Consider the following 16,831-nt stretch of genomic DNA (forward strand, 5'->3'; position numbering starts at 1 on the left):
CTGAATACGCTCAGTTCGCGACCTGTTTGTATTTGAACAGTACACTAAAGAGCCAGAAGGCCAGGAAGTCCTCCACTAGCAGTGCCATGTTGGCTGTCTTTACCTCGGTAATAACTACAGAGGGGGTTTTGGGAGACGAGCGGAATGAAAAGCTGAGTTTACTTATTGGAGAAAAGAACAAACATAGGTGTTATCTTTGCATTCAGTTCTGCCAGGAAGTACTGGGTCACTTCCTGAATGTGACGTCATTACATTTTAATAGCATTACATCAGAGATAGATTGATTCAGTTTACTATATTGATTTTGTTTTCCAGTTAGGTAAAAAATGTCAGAAACAAAGAACAACGGCCACACGGCCATTCCTCACCCTGTCCCTTTGGCTCCCGTGCTTATTCTGGTTCTCTCTCTCTCCTGTTACACACATAGAGACAAGAGCACCCACGCTCCTTCAGCTACAAAAGCACACCAGGTAGGTGGTGCATACCTGGAGAGGCATACAATCTAGGATTTGTTGACATAATTAGTTATTTCCAGGCATTATTTTATCTATCAGCTATGGTAACGTCAGCAGCAACTGGAGAGCTATGGCTCCAAAGTGTTACCACAGAACGCTAATATATTAAAGTGTTGGTGATATGTATTTAGCACATGTACTAAATGGATATATATCAAAAGAACAAAAATGAGCTCTGATGTTTTAATCGATGCTTCTGAATCTAAAGCTCAGGACTTTTGCTACATTATCTTGCAAAACAGTTTGTTTCAATTCACCATAAAATACATCTTTGACTGAAAAATCATGTCTTGACCTTCACTCTTGAAGAGGAAAGTACTTAAAAGTGGCAGAAAGTCCCAACGCTCAAGCTTGGCAAGATACAATTTTTAGCTATTTTTAACCTAAATAGGTATTCAGCCTAGGCTCGAGAACAATAACGCAATCACTCTTCGGCGACCTACTGCGGCCAAGCCCTAACCTGGTGAGGAAGTATGAATGAAACAACGCTGCTGATTTTCCTTCCTAATTTACAGCTGTGCTATCGTAAACGAAAGGAGAACAAAAATGCCCGCAGTAACTTCAGCCTGCGGCGTGGTTACCGGTGGTGGCTGGGGCGGGTGCGGCAGCTCCGAGTTCAACTCCCCGCGTCCTTCAGGGCAGAGGACGCGGACTCCTCAGCTCTCCGTGCCAGCCCGAGGTTTGCTTAATAAAAGCAGGGCATCAAGCCCTGCACGGCAACAATGAAATGAGGGCATCGAGCCCCAAACATCCCTGTGGGCCTTTTAATCCCACCGCTGCTCCTACAGCAGCCTTCCCAGGGCACGGCCAGGGCCTGGCCAGCGGCAGGCGTCGCGCGAGCGAGGCGCGGGCAGCACACGCTCTGCCGCGGGGCTCCAGCCGCCGCCACCACCCGCTGCCACCCAGGCCTGGCAGCGTTAGGAGAAGCCCCCAGGCCTCCTTCGGCGGGGCAGCCGGGCCCATCGCAACCCAAACGCCGCTGCCTCCCCCCGGCCGAGCCGAGGCCTCGCGGGCCGCCGGCCGTTGGGGCCTGCACCCAAAATGGCGGCCGCCGGCCGGGCCCCTCAGCCACCCCCTCCACCCCTCACCACGGCGTGAAGGCGCCCCCCCCGCCTACCCCCTCATGGTACCTTCCGCCACCACATTCCCCTCACGCACCCCCCCGCCCCGCGCCGCCGCGCCCCCTTGGTACGCCCCGCGCCCCGCCCTCTGACCGGCTGCCGCCCCGCCCCCCCAGCAGGGGGCGCCGAGGGCGGCGCCCACCCTGGGCCGGGGCGAAACTTCCGGTCGGCGGCGGCGGCGGGAGCGGGAGCGGGAGCGGGAGCGGGAGGGGGGAGCCGCGGCGGCGGGATGGCGCTGGACGCGCGGTGCCTGGAGGGGCTGAGCCTACAGGAGCTCAGCGCGCTGCTGGACGACGAGGGGCGGCTGCAGGAGATGGCCCGCGAGATGGAGGAGGTGAGGGGCGGCGGCGGTGGCGGGGCCCGGGCCTACCCCCCCCCCCTCCCCGCGGCGGGGCTACCCCTGGGCCCGGCCGGGCTGGTCCGTCGTCGTCCGTCCGTCCGTCCGTCCCCCCCCCCCCCCCCGGGCCGCTCTCCCGTCCCTCGGGGGGGGGGGGCCGTGTCTGTGGGCGCCTCAGCACTGCTAAAAGAGGAGGGGGGAGCGGGGACGGTTTGCAATGCTGAAAACGCCCGGTTCGTGCTAAAAATCGGAGGCGCTGAGGGGCCCGGAGGTGGTATCAGTTTTTCCCATTAATGCAGCCCTTGTTCTGCGCCGCGGCCGGGCTGGAGCCGCGTTTTGCGCCGGTGAAGCCGGTCCTGTTTGTGGTCTCAGCCCCAGGGCAGCCTTAATTCAAAACAATATGAAAGAGATTTCTGTGTGCCCGGCTTGGTATGCGGAGCACAGGGACGACTGTCACCCTTTTGTGTGTGTGTTTGCTTGTTCTTACTTATTTGAAACATCTCTGTCGGTGTGTTAGACTCCCAGCCGTGCACTTGAATCTACACTTATTAAAACAAAATAGGAGCCTGTTCTCTTCCTGCTGCTTGCAGTTGTCTTCTGCTGGTTTTTATTCATTCCCCGTATGCCAGGGAACAGTGTGTATTGTAGTTTCGGTATGAGACTGTTCCAGGTTTACATGACCACAAATGTCCCTAAAAGACTAAATATGTAGTCTGCTAATAGCATAAGATAAAACCACTTATATGAACATTTCAAAAGGAAAAAAGAACAGGCTGTATTTCTCTGGCACTTGTAGTTATTGTTTGGTATTCTTTTACAGCTAGAGGATAAAAGCCTCGGGGGAAAAAAAGCGTCAATATATTCTTGAGAAAGAACCTTAGTTTATTAAGTAAAATCGATTTTAATTGCTTTACATGAATCTATGACGCTTGCCCTTTTGGTGCTCTCAAGGAATCCTTCTGGATCATCTCAGACCAAATTGTTAAAGTATTACAGATAAAGAGGCCCTTTAAAGGTTGAGGTTCAGATAATAAGGTGTCCTAGGGAAGTTACTTGTTGCATTATGCAACATCTATGTTTTGTACTATGTGTAAATAGATTTGGGAGACAATATCAGATATGGTAACTTTTCCATGTGAGTTTATACTTTAAGAACTTAAATAGTTGAAGAAACAGTTACTGCTCTAATAAGGACAATATATAACATCTCTGAGACTGCAAGGAGTTACTAGAGGGCAGGAGTAGCCTTCTAAAGCAAGACTAAATATTTAAGGGAAATCAATAGGTAATAATGGCTTAGCTTTGAAAAGGTATAAGTAAGTGCAGCATTGCTGATCTGGCAAGGTGTGTCAGTTGATGACTTGGTTCAGCGGGGTTTCTCTCTCTCTCTCTCACTCTTTTATTTTTGTTATTTTTTTTTGTAAACACATAGGTCTATATAGGTCAAAAAGTGGTCGCTAGTGCCACTATAGGTCACTATAGTGGCACTGCAGGTCAAAAGTGGCTGGAAACCTGTATGACCTTAGCAGAAAAGATTCTCTCTCATTGTAGAACTAGAGTGTATTCTCAATCTGACCCTCTGGTTTTCCTCTTCAGTTGGCAGCAGAAGGCTTTGAAATTGTAGAGTAAGGTTCTCCAGGCCTGAGGGAATATTTTGTGGTGTTTGGAAAGTGTGGCTAGGTTCGAAGGTATTCCAGCTGTGTGGAAATACAGCTATGCTACTGTCTGGTATAATCCTTTTTTATTGTGTGCAGAGGCTTTTACTAGAATCTGTTCAACTAGAAATATATTTACCCACTTGGAGTTGACCATGCTCAAATACGTCTTCCTCATTCTGGTTTTGCCCTCACTGGGTTGTTTACTTTGACTGTTTTGCGCTGCTAGGTCTTGAGTTTGGACTGTGAAGTAAGTGGCAGGGAGAGGGGGAGAAACCACGGTGACTTTACTGGTAGTTAGGTAGCTATTTCGTTGTCTGTCAGTCCATATGTATCTAGGTTGGAGGATTAGTCCAAAGTCCCTGAAATTAATGAATTTATTGTGGGATGCTGATTAATCATGATTCCTGAGTCACTTCTCTGAGGTCACTTTTATTTTCAGCAAAATTGACTAAAGCTGATTATTCTGTAATTGAAAAAACCTTTGTTCCCCTTGTAGCAAGGGAAACCCTGCTCAAAAAACAATGTTTCATTTACAGAGAGGAGGATTTGGAAAACCACTTGGCTTTGTTGTTAATAGCTAAAAATAGGCAGCTTCCAGCCTTAAAGGGAATGTATTCCTGTGCTGCGTTTGAGAAGGCTTTGTATATGCTGTTGAGGGGTGTGTGTGTGTGTGTATATATGTGTGTGTGTGTGTGTGTGTATGGTGCATGTATGTTACACTGTAATAGACAGTGTCCTTCATGCTGTAACCCCAGGTATGTGAAAATGTGGCATCAAAGAGCTAAACTACTTTTTCTGTCTGTAAGGCTGTTTTGAAGCCTCTAGGCTTTTAGAGCTTGAACAACAAACATCTTGTCTGTTAGAAAGAGGAAGGAAGCCAATTGTCTGCTGCTGCTAGTCTTTTAAAATTGAGGAGTTATTTTGATAATCCTTTGAGGTTAATCCCTGTAGTACATCTACAGTAGTCATCTTCGTGAAACAAAAGTACATTGTTTATAAAAGTCAATCTCAGTGTGATAATTCAAAAGGGCAGATAAGAGTATTCGTGACCTCACACTGGTGGTAGATCAATGAATTTCTCTTGTGAGAATGAGTTTTCCCTTGGTATATGTGTTGGAACGTCACTTTAGCAACAGTGAAACGTTGTGCTATTGCCTCTGAAGTTCTGTTGCCAACAATTGTTTGCTCTTCAAGACCTTAACTGCATGAAATCAAGAGAATGTATTGCCTTCCTCTCATTCCAGGATTTGAAAGTACACTGGCAAGCACAGAAGGGGTTTTCAAGTGCAGTCCTTCTCTCAAAAACTGTTTGAAAAGAATGGGCAGTGCAGAAAGTCCAAGCTGAAACTATGTGAATGCATGCCCAGATTTCTTGGATTCCTAATCTTGTCCTAAAACCACACTGTGTAAGTGGTCATGTTCTTGTTTGCCAAACATGAAATTTAGTTACAAAGTTAGGAATTAGGCTTGGTGACAACTGTCGAATTTTCCTCTTCAGTTAAGCATTAAATGAGTAACTGGCCCGTATCTAACGGGCGCAAGTTGCTGTGCTGTATGGCTCTTTCCCCTAATGTAAACATTTAGGAATCGCAACTTACCTTTTAATTTTTATTTTGTAACTTTTAAAACTAGTACTTATGAAGTACTCAGAAGACCTAAGTTTAGAAAATCTAATTACTTTGGAATATGTGTTAACATCTATTACCAAACATGTGCTGTTAGAGGGTTTATTACCATTCACCAGTACTTGATGAAAAACACTTAAACCTTCTTCTGCAAGAAATCTTTATTCTCCTTTGCACCTGTTAGCTCCTGTTTCAAGGGTTAATTTTTCACTCCAAATGCGCATACTATGGCTGCATATTTTATTCCTAATTTACAAGTATGTAATGTAAGTGAAAGAGAGAATGTGAGAATGATGAAGGCTCGAGGAAGAGCAGAGAAGCCTAGAACTGCCATGTGGATTGTGCTATATATAAAGCAATTAAAATGGTGCAGTTTAAAACTTTTTTTTTATTTATAGCTACTTAAGGGACCTTTTCATGAAAGCGCTGATAGACTACTTGCTGTAGTGCTTGCCAAAGCAAGCTCATAATTATAGCAGCATTTGATGGACTTTGTGGGTAGCTGGGATTAGTGTCATTCAGACTGAAACTCGGGAGGCATCTGATCTGGAATTGTTCTTTTGGGAGCAGATGCTTTTAGGTGAACAGCAGCAGAGCGTCTCAGAAACATTTTGCACAAATCATTCTTGCTGGATAGCTACTGTAAACTATTATTTTGGAATACATGATAAAGCGATAAAAACTGCTATGTTTTAACTTTATCCAGCATTTTTCTTCCTTTTAGAAGCGGGATGAAACAAAACTGCAGTTCACGAAAGCAGTAGGATCTAAATTCCCTGAAGCAGTTGCTGCTGCCTGTGCTTTTCTTGGAAGTGCTTATTTAATCAATCCTTGAGTAAAACTCTTCGTGCTTCTTTTAACGAGATCCATTCTTTAATCATCTTAAATTTTGAAGTGCCGCACAAGCTATGAATTTTGTCTTCATTAACCTGTGTGTGACTGTGCCTTCATGTCCTTGCCACGTACGCAGTTTGGTTTCAGAGTGGTCTACTCAGTATTAAGCGATCCTCCTGTATTAAAATCCGTCTATAAGCAGCTCAGTATCGTTGCCCTGTTTGCCCTATTCATAATTCATAGGGAAAGCTTAGCAGCTTAAAAAACAGTGTATGTACTCTGTAAGATCATCCTGTCTCGTGTGTCTCATGGTTCTGACTAGTACTTTTCATCTCTTTTCAGAGTAAGGTTTCCTGCCTGTTGAAGTGCTCATGACCTTAATAGTCTTGTTGGCAGTTCTGCTAAAGAGCTGTGTACTGTTTGCTTATATCTGTTGGTAACTTTTTTTCCCCACTGTAGTGCCATTAGGCAGGTGAACATCTGATGCTATCGCAGTTCCCCACTAATACAAATTTTTGTCACACAACACGTCTGACAACAGAATAACTCATATCGGATTTACTCTTTGCTTACTTGGTTGTTGCTGAGGGATTGCTATTGCCTTGGGCTCATGACAAGCTGTGAATGGATGCTGCATTATGCTGCGTTGATAATCTTAATGGACTAGTCATGCTGTACTGTATCTTTGACCCCTGGGTGATTTTGTAATTGTTTTTTTGATTGTAAATGAGTCAGCAATTTTTGAAAATTTCTTTCTTTTAGGGCCTTTTAGGCTAACTTAACAGCATTTGCTTTTCTGATTCCTTGACTTAACCTCTAAATGCAGTGGAACAATTGCGGAAAAGCTTATTCCTCTGACTTCACCTCGGTGCCAGAGATTACTCCGGTTTGTAGAATTGCGACTGCGTTCAAGGTGGATTGCTTTGGTATTATTATTTACTCTTTTGGTTACAAAAGAGAACTTACTGACTCCACAAAGTTCAAACTTTCAATGAAATGAAACATTTAAATGTCCTGAATAGATTTTCCCCAGCTTCTTTTTTTTTTTTTTTCTTTTTCTTGAAAGCCTCTCTGTCTTTAGTGTCGCTTGTGTTTGAGGGACTTGTTTTTCACTTGCCTTTTGAGTACAATTCGGTATGAATTTCTCATCTGTTCACCTGCCCATTTCTAGAAGAAGTTTGACACAGTGAATAATACTGGAAGTGAAGACTTGAAGAGTAACTTTTCATTTGATCAGTAAATGTCAATTTGTTCAATTCGGTCGAAAGATATACCCTTCTTAGAAGTGCTAGAATATGGAAGAAGTTGAGTCATTAAGTTATGTGTTCTAATTTCAAGCAGTGTAACTTAATGTGCAATTGAGAATGCTTTTATTTTCTTATTATTATTAAAACATTTTAAAGACTTTCAGCTAAGTTTAGAACAATCAGTAATTGCTAGATATCAGACACTTGGTGCAGGAAAGGATGTCATTCTGCATTAGATGCAAATAGCTTGCCTATTGTCTGCAATCGCGCCAGGTACATCTGATTTTCCAAATGCTGTTATAATATTTATTTTTTCCTTATTTCTGCAAGACAGGTACATCCTGTTAAGCTGATGTTTCTTCATCTTTGCACATGCATAATGATTTAGAAGTCAAAGTTCTTCAGAAAATCTTTGTGGAAGTTAGGCGTTTGTTTCCTCCTTCGCCTCCATAGCCCTGCTGAGGGACGCGATGGTACTTGAGTCGGGAGAGTTCAGTTTTGCGCCCAGGACTGAACACTAGGTTAAAAGTAGAGGTCCTGGCACGGTCGCGTCTCCGTGGTCGCTTCTCCAAAACATGCTTTTCTATTTGTCTGACTATGTAATACAGTTACTTAAGGTTTTTTCCTATTATGTAAATCAACTGACTGAAGAATATGTGAGTCAGTTGCTAGAAGATGGGAAGATGATTAAATATGGATCTAAGCATTCCCTTATACTGAAGGAATATTTCTTATTCACTCAAGCGATGAAATACTGCCTAGAGTTTGGAAAGTCCTGTTAATCAAGCTAAAGCTGTTGAACTGTGAAGCCCAGTGCAGTGACCGAAGCTTTGTCTGGCGTCAAAGACGGAGCTTCTGTTGTTTAAGAAGTAGTTTCCCAGTCTCTTCTTACTTCAGGAAGTCTTTTCTGTTATTCTGCCTGTTTTCCCCAAGTTCTTTTGTCTCTTCCTCATTATATATGATTTGAGTTAAACATTCCTTTTCCTCTTGGGTTTTGTACTCATGAAATGTTTATAGACTTGTGTATCCTTCATTCCACTGGCTTTTTTTCCTCTCTAGAGAGAAGTTGGTAACGTGTTCTTCATCCTGAAGAAAAATCAAAGTCCACTCATAAAACTGGTCTTCCCAGGCTGACTGGGCAACTACTTTGAAATGAGAAAGTCAACTTTACAAGCACGGAAAATGTGATCACCAGATAAAATTGCAAGTTGCTTGAAGAAAGTAGTTTTCTCATTAAAATGGTGAAGGAGGAGAGGCATCAGAAACTATTATTATTTTTTGCACCCAATCTTTGGCCGGTAGTTCAGAAGATAAATAGTTCACAAAAAGTTGTGGTGATGGCAGGTAGTCTGGTTAGAAGCTGGGGTGCTAGAAACTAAGCTATTAAATAGTGTGTATTTTAGTTCCATTAATTGTTAGGAAAAATGTAGAATAAGGGGGACTACAGCTTTCTAAAAGTACAGTCTAACAGTGTTAGGTCACATAAGAACAAATAAGTGGAAGCAACCGGTTTAATTTAAATTATTTTGTGTTGGATTCAAAAATGAGAAGAGAGGATTTTCTTTTTGTTCTTGGGAAGTATTCAAGTGGAACACAAGCAGAGGGTTGAAAGCTTGTTTAGGCTTGATGTGAGAATCTTGGGAAGACAAAACAATATTGCAAATACAATTTGTCCCATTTGTACAATTTGAAAGATAATTTTATTTCAATCGGTGTAGAATTTAGGACTCAGCGTTATCCCTGACTTGCTGGTTTTCTAACTGCTTTAGCCAAAGCAGGGCCAAAGAGTACAATTTTGGCCCCAGATACTGCCCCCTCAGATACCAAGAATGTGTTTGGGTAATACTGAGCCAGATTTGAAGTTTGCAGATGAAAGTATTGTGTATAAATATTTCAAAAGGCAATAACTGCTTTTGAAGGTGCTGTTGCTACACTTGGAAAATATTTTCCACCTGGTGCACCTAGTCTTGTGCTCAGGCTGCTGCGAACACCTGAGTTGTGATCGTGGCCTTTTCTGGGGCTTTCAATGACTCATGGAGGTTTCTGCCTTTCCTTTGTGCGAAGGGTGGCTCCCCTATATCTAAGCATGAATCTGAAAGGAAGAAAGCGCTGTACTGTTCGTGTGTGCAGTGAAACTGTCCTTAAGTAAGACCTGTTATATCTGAACAGTGATCATGGGCAAGGACAGGGCGTGTTAATGTAGAAGGTCACAAAAAGTATATAAAATCTTTCATTGAATTTGAAGGCAATTTAATAGAATCAATCTGTCACACCATGGAAAAATCAACCCGTGTGTTGATTCAGGCTAAAAATCTGAGATCAGCTCTCTTGCGTCTTTCTCCTGTTGATGTCTGAATCTTTCAATGACTCTAGTGACATCCAGGGCAGATTTCCTCAAGCGTTCAGCTTTTCCAAAGTTCACGAAGACTGTCTAGATAAAATTGTGTGCGTGTGTATGAGCAAACTCAGTCTTGCCTGCAACAATATGAGACTTGTCTATGTCTCTTGCCTATGAGACTTGTCATTTGTTCCTTAAGAACGATGTCTTCAGGCCAGGATATGCTGAACAGAAAGATTAAAATGAAAAGCAGGCTTTTGGCATTAATCCAGGACTGATTTAACATAATTTAGGAAGAATATTCTGGAGAAGGAACCACAGTGATACATTCCTTGATATATTTTTTTGTTGTTGTTGTTTGCGTTTTAGTAAAATAAGAGGATATTCTTTTGCAGTCTGGCATCTTGTTGTAGGAATTCAAAGATTTTTAGGAACAAGAGTTGCTGTATCTGTTAGTACTCATCATGATGTGGGGGAGGAACGGTTAGGACAGTGCATGAGGAAGGGATGAAGAAGCATCTAGGTTAAATAATGGGTAAAATTGGATGCAGAACGTGTTGAAGTAGCAGAGCGTGAATGTAAAACTGCAAGTTCACAAAGCTGTGATTTAACCAGCTGGTCAGATCTCATGTACACTAGTGACAGGGATTAGAAGAAAATCAGGTGACACAAACTGCACTCCTCTTCCACTTAGCAGAAATGTGTAAATGAGCATCCAGAGACCGCAAGGTAGCCACTACCATATTGACAAGATTGAACGTGCTGCTTGCAGATAGATCCCCATAGCAGGAGCTCTGCTTTGAAGTGGTAAAAGCTGTTCTACCTGCAGAATCGTTCACCGATTCCTCTGTCCCTTGTGAAAGGAGAAGAGGGTCTGGTGGACCCTTTCCCACAACACAAACTCTTCAAATATTTGGAATAAAAACTATTTTAATTTCTAGCTTGGGGAAGAAAAAACTAGTTAATGAGCTCTGTCTGCTGCATATGGAAAAAGTTGCACAGGACAGTGACATCAGATCAGTACTTACTCCTGTCCCAGAAGTGGTTGATTCATGAGTGTCCGTATCTGAAAGGAGAGGTCCATATTCTCAGTGCAATTGCTCCGGAAGGTTTTTTCCTGTGTTGGTTGTAGGTCTAGTACAGGAGTCCTGGCGTTTCCAGAGATCCTTTTGTTTCTTTTGTTTCTTCAGAAGTTTTGAAATTCTTGTATTGTCCGCATAATGATTAATCTTGCTTAGGCTTATCAGTGACATTTCGCACACCTTTCTTTTGCAGGCCCAAAATGTTCAGCACAGCAAGGACATGACTCTTGCCAGCAACCGCAGTCTGGCAGAAGGCAATCTTTTGTACCAGCCAAAGTTGGAGTCTTTGAAAGCAAATTTGACTCAAAAATATCAAGAGCTGCAAGTTCTTTTTGAAGCGTACCAGATAAAGAAAACAAAACTAGGTAACGTCTTCTGTTGATGATTCTTACTTGCTGTTTTCTGAGTAAATATAAATCTGTTAGACACTCGTTTGTCTTCTGTGTCTTGTTCTTAGCTATGTGAATTAGGGTACAAAATGAACTGTCATTCTCAAGTAGTTCTGAAATAGATCATGCTTCTGCTGATGCATTAAGTACGTTTTACACTTAGAGAGAATTCATGGTATGTGTTACTATTACTGATGTACGTACCTGGGGATGTGCATTACCTAGTTATTGCTGACCTCCTGTTCTCTAAGTGGTCAAACTCGTCTTATGTAACGAGCGAAATCTAGCTTGAATTGTCAATGATTACTCATAAACGTAATCTCGCATCTAACTTTTTCATTTCATACTGAGTTACGAAGTATTGTATGTCTTACACTGCACCTGCTGAAGTACTTTGGTTTTTCACTATTATAATATTTAATTATAATTATATTTCAGCTTTAGCACTGGGACAATATTGCTGAAATTCTTGAAAGATATATTTTCTCATGGTAAATGTCCCTGTCTAGAGCAATGGAGTATGCTGACTGTATGTATGTGTTTTAGAAGACTTTTTATGCTTGCTGAAGCTGTGTAGCTTCAGTTGGCAAGTCACTTATAGCCAGCTGTCGTTTACCGTTCTTCCCATGCCGTTACAGACAGCCAATCCAGTAATGCTTCCCTGGAGACACTGCTAGCGCTCCTTCAGACAGAGGGGGCTAAGATTGAGGAAGACACAGAGGTAATGACAGTACGCTTCAGTTGTGCAACATTTACCCTTACCAGAGACTCTGAATGTACATAGCTGCAGTATGCTGCTGAACATGTAATAGACTGAAGGGATACTTTAAAGAATATGGTCTGGTCTTTTCTTTGAACTTCAGTCAACAGTCACTTGATTTCAGTGAGAATTTTTTCGAGTAATTTTTAGTCAGATACTCTTTGAAGTTTAAAAAATAAAAGGCTGTTTGAAAACAGAAAAGAAAGCCAAACCCTCTTAGTTCCTTTGCATTGCCTTCAAACTAATAGCATATAAATGTGGTAATCTTTTTAATGTTTGCCTGGTGTGTGTATATATATAAATCTACTACAAATGTCAATTAGTCACGTCATGAAAAAGCGTCTGCCTATGCTGGGTTGTAAGAAGAGAGGGCTGCCTTTGCCACGGTTCCAGTGGAATATTCCATGATGATTTCAACATAGCTGTCTGGATGCCTGTGGTCACCCGTCACTGTGATACAGGTGCTTGAAGGGTGGTTTGCTTTTAGACTAGTGGACATGTTTAGTTTTGTTTGCTGATTCGCTTGTAGGACGTTCTCTAACTGCATAGCTTGTTAGCATCAGGAAAAAAAAAATACTTGTCAGCCCTGAGTTTGTCATCACAAAAAGATACTTTCAGGACAAGGTGGATTTCATTATTATATGTATGGTCACCTATCTTAATTCCTAAAATATCATTTACCCAAAGCTTTGCTTTGCCACAAGTAAGGGTGAGTATTACAACCTGGCTTAGCAATAATCTGCCTCTCTGCGCCGAGGCTTGCAGGGTTCTAAATGTTTGTTGGCATTATAAGCAGTACTGAATTGTAATTCAGCTTAGCTGGTGATTGGGAAAGCTGTTCAACTTGATTCGTTCCTGTCTCTGAGCAGGGAAATGTCCAGAGGCAGATTCAGACGTTCTTACTGCTGCTCTGTCAGCAAAAAATTTAAGCAGAAAATGATATTTAACTCACAGTGCTTCTGAGAAATTACTAATTCAAAATTCTGCTTGGAATTCTGAATATGTTGTCCTCTGTATCCAAGCTGGAAAATCACAAGCAAAATCATGCTATTTTAGGATATGAGCCATTTAGATTCCCTTGGAGTGTGTTGCTTTCTAAGAGATTGTTCAATGTTTGACAGAACATGGCAGAAAAGTTTCTCGATGGCGAAATACCACTGGATTCCTTCATTGATGAGTACCAGAGCAAGCGTAAACTGGCTCACCTGCGGCGTGTAAAAATTGAGAAGCTCCAAGAGATGGTGCTGAAGGGACAGAGACTTCCACAGGTTCAGCCGCAGGCTCAGCCAAGAGCACCTGAGACAACACCAGCACCTCAAGCTTCCTACACTTCGGATGCAAACACTCCTCCTTCAGTGATGCCCCGACGAATACCACCCCCTCCACCTTCGTCAGTCCCAGCAGGACGCTTTCCTACTCCTTTTACTGCAGCCATGAGTTCAGGACCAGCTGTTTCTTATCCAGGTGCTCCATACCCTCCTCTCCCACCTCGAGTAGGAGTTCAGCCTGCGAGTCAAATGCCACAGCCAGGATACCCGTCTCAGTTTGTACCACAGTATCCTCCAGCTCTTCCCCAAAGACCACCTCGCCTTCCGCCGCATCCTGGCTTTATCCTCCAGTGAATGTTTTGGTGCGCCTAACTTGTGTATTGGTGCTTATATTTCCTTTTTCTCCCCCTGTCAGAGACTTAATATGTAGGCAATGGAAGGCCTCTGTTTTTTGCACAATGGAATGCAAAATCTAAGCTGTGGCACGGAGGTTTGAAATTGCATTCAGTAAATGTGATCGTTTTTGTTTTCAGATATCAGTGACAACAGTTTTGCTTTTTTTTTTTTTTCTAGGAAGGTGATAGGGGCTAAATTTTGTAAATTCAACAAATTGTGAAACAGCGTACAGTGAATTGACTCTGCATTATAAATATCTCTTTGAATTCTTTAGTGATGGTAAAATAGAATAAAATTCTCTTGTGATGTATTCCCATCACAGCCGGCTCTGTGTGTGGCAAATTGGGAGCTCTTTGTGTCTCTAAAGAATTCTCTATCGGTGCCAGTATTTGGATGGTAACAGCCATATCTGGATACTGGGATTAGAGTTGCAGTGGGGCTCATCAGTGTCCTTTGCGGTGTGCCCCGGCAGCTGCCTTGGTGGCAAGGTGCACAACCTTTTCTGAGCTCATTGAGCAGACGCTGTTGTCAGAAGACGTTTTATGGTTTTTAAGCAGTAGAAGTTACAAGAGTTTAATTCCTGCATTTCAGTTGTTACCTTGGACTTTTCGTAGTAAAAGTACACATTCTTCCTTTTCATAAATAGCTTGATAGCCTGAAAGTCCTGGTCTCTTAAAATTAAGCTAAACTGTTTATAGTGCCAGTTTAGAATTTTATAGAAATTTTACCAGGCATTTTTATGTCCTTGCCTATTATGACTGTTTCTTATGTTTTTTTTCTTCTCCACACCTTGGATATAGAAGTGATTTTTTTTTTTCTTTTTTTAAAGAAAACACAGGTGCTTAGTTTTTGATATCATATGATTCCAGGAATCTAGGCAGGGTATTTTCTTATTCAAATACAGGGTTTTCATATCGTTTAATTGCCCACTTGAAGCTCCACAATTTCATTTTATCCTTCAAATGCCATCTCTTGTTTGGAAGAACTATTTTTAACTTCCCCATTTCCTCTAGGTTTGCAGTGTTTGGCACACTTATCTATCTAGAATTTGCAATTAACATTTCTCTGCAAGCAGTCAGAACAGAGTATTTTTTTGAACTCCATGGTGGATGTTTGCATCTTAATCCAATTTTGACTTTTTATGCCACTGGAGGGGGAGATTTTTTAGGGGAGTTCAGATTTCATTATCAGTGTGACTCTTGAAGTCTAAGGTGCAGACACATGCTGGAATTGTAATCCAGCGTTGAGGGGAGGCAAACCTTAGCACTTGCTGCTTGCTCAGAGTATGTCTATAAATTCATTATCAGTTTCTCACATCCACAACCAACTTTTGCCTTTCAACTAATTGACACAGTCCACACACAATCCATAATCTGTCATACTCTCTGCGTTATTTCAAAACACTTTCTTATCACTGTCCTGGAATGCACTATGTTATTTGGAAGTCTCTACTACAAACGGCTTCAGTCAGAACAGATCTGATTTTTTTTATTATTATTATTTATTTATTTTTCTCTGCATAAAACCCTTGATTGTCCCTTAATCATTCCCTCTGGAGTGTGGTGGTTGCTAGCAAATACTAATCTGAAATTAATCTCATAACAGGAAGCTCCCTCTTCTGAAAATAGGGTTATTTGGCTTGTTTTGCCTTCTGAAGTCAAAGGGCAGAAGGTTGGTCAGCGTTACTGGCGCCTGAACCAATTCCCCACTGTAGGACTGGAAAGTTTCTATAGATGGGGGGGGTTGTGAAACAATGTGCGTTGCATTTGTTTGCAAAGCGTGTTTTTTCTGTAATCTAGTGATGGTACAGGATGTGTGTTTTTAAAATAGTGTAATATCTTTTCTTGGTATTATTTTCTCATTGAGGCTTAGTATAAGCATGGTTAATTATTAATTGTTTCAAAATTTTGCTGTGCTATTAGTGCTGGTATTTGGATGGCAACTGTTGTATCTGAATGCTAAACAAATCTGCTGTAGAAATGGTTTGTCTTGGAAATAATAAAAGTGGGTGGGCCTGCAAGGGTGGTGATGAAGTTCCTAAGTCTGTTCTTGGAGCCTGCTACACAAACTCAGACACTCTCAAATTAGTTTTGCTAACATTTAGTAAAAGCAACCAGGTATATTTTACACTTATCAAGTGCCAACTTTTTTTCTGAGGATTGGAAAAAAAAAAACAACCTCAGAAGTGATGGAGGTGATAGATAAGTGTATTGTGAATTTGCACTGCATTTTATGTATCTAACTCTATTGGTATTAGTAGTCCAAAAATATTTTTACTACTTGTTAAATTTTCTGTCTTTTGGTAACTTTTGTGATAACATGACCATTCAGGGATATTTTATCTAAAAACAAACTCTTGTGCAAACTAAATACAGACAAAGCTAATGCAATGTTTCTGTCTGAAAGCAAAACAATGCATTATTGCATATGCATGTGGCTGATGTGCCTTAGGATCACTACTTGTGATTGTACTATTAGGATATTAGCATTTTTATCATTTGAATGGCCATTGCCTAACTCTAATTTCAGGGCTCTTCAAGAGCACTTCCTTTTACAAAAATGTCACCCTTACACTTTAGAATAAACAAAGGCAGTATCTGCTATTTGTAAGCTTATAGTTGCCTTCACTGATTGATTAGTTGGAACATAGGTAGTGTAACTAATGTGATGTTTCAGTTATAGCAATCTCATAACTGAAATCCAGCTGCTCATGGGAAATGTTTTGCCATTAATTGTGTGTATGTGCGCACAAACTGATATGTAAATAGATACTTGACTGCTGGTGATGTCTAAGGGTGAAGGAGCGAGAGGACTGTGGAAAGGTGTTTAAATCCTTTCAGAAGCAAATGTTATAAGACACTAATCTGAATAAGCAGGGCAAGAGAGGTGTCAGTGTTTTAGACCCGTTGCCCCCGGCAGCTTCTCCTGTTTTGTTACAGCTAATAAGTTAAATTCTGCTATGGCTAACGTGTTTAGAATCATACTAATTTGCACTGTTTATAAGATAGTGAGATTAAAATGCCATAGGCAAGCTGAAACTTGAGAGCAGGTGGCTCAAATATGCTTGCCAAAATATATATTATTATGTTGTCTTAAGGATTTTTAATTTCTGCTGCGAATAGCACGTACTTCCCCAAAGCGATTAGAGCGGAGAAAAATCTTTAAAACACTAAGTGAACGCCGAGTTCAGACGCAGACGTGTAACATGGTGGTAGTGTTGAAAAAGCTCTCTTTGGACGGCGTTACTTTTGCCAATCTTTT

The 16,831-nt window shown here is 41.7% G+C and overlaps 1 protein-coding gene across 1 annotated transcript in view; it reads left to right on the forward strand.

Annotated features, from left to right (window-relative positions):
• The first annotated feature begins 1,794 nt into the window (after window positions 1-1,794).
• VPS37B (VPS37B subunit of ESCRT-I) overlaps window positions 1,795-16,831 on the forward strand; it is a 15,661-nt gene continuing 624 nt past the window's right edge. The window contains exons 1-4 of the mRNA XM_068911107.1: window positions 1,795-1,970; window positions 10,951-11,122; window positions 11,785-11,867; window positions 13,028-16,831. The exon at window positions 13,028-16,831 is cut by the window's right edge and continues 624 nt beyond it. Coding sequence (XP_068767208.1) covers window positions 1,866-1,970; window positions 10,951-11,122; window positions 11,785-11,867; window positions 13,028-13,528 — 861 coding nt within the window. The 5' untranslated portion in view covers window positions 1,795-1,865 and the 3' untranslated portion in view covers window positions 13,529-16,831. The remainder of the gene's footprint in view (window positions 1,971-10,950; window positions 11,123-11,784; window positions 11,868-13,027) is intronic.

The sequence above is a fragment of the Struthio camelus genome, chromosome 17 (assembly GCF_040807025.1).
Source record: "Struthio camelus isolate bStrCam1 chromosome 17, bStrCam1.hap1, whole genome shotgun sequence".
Lineage (NCBI taxonomy): Eukaryota > Metazoa > Chordata > Aves > Struthioniformes > Struthionidae > Struthio > Struthio camelus.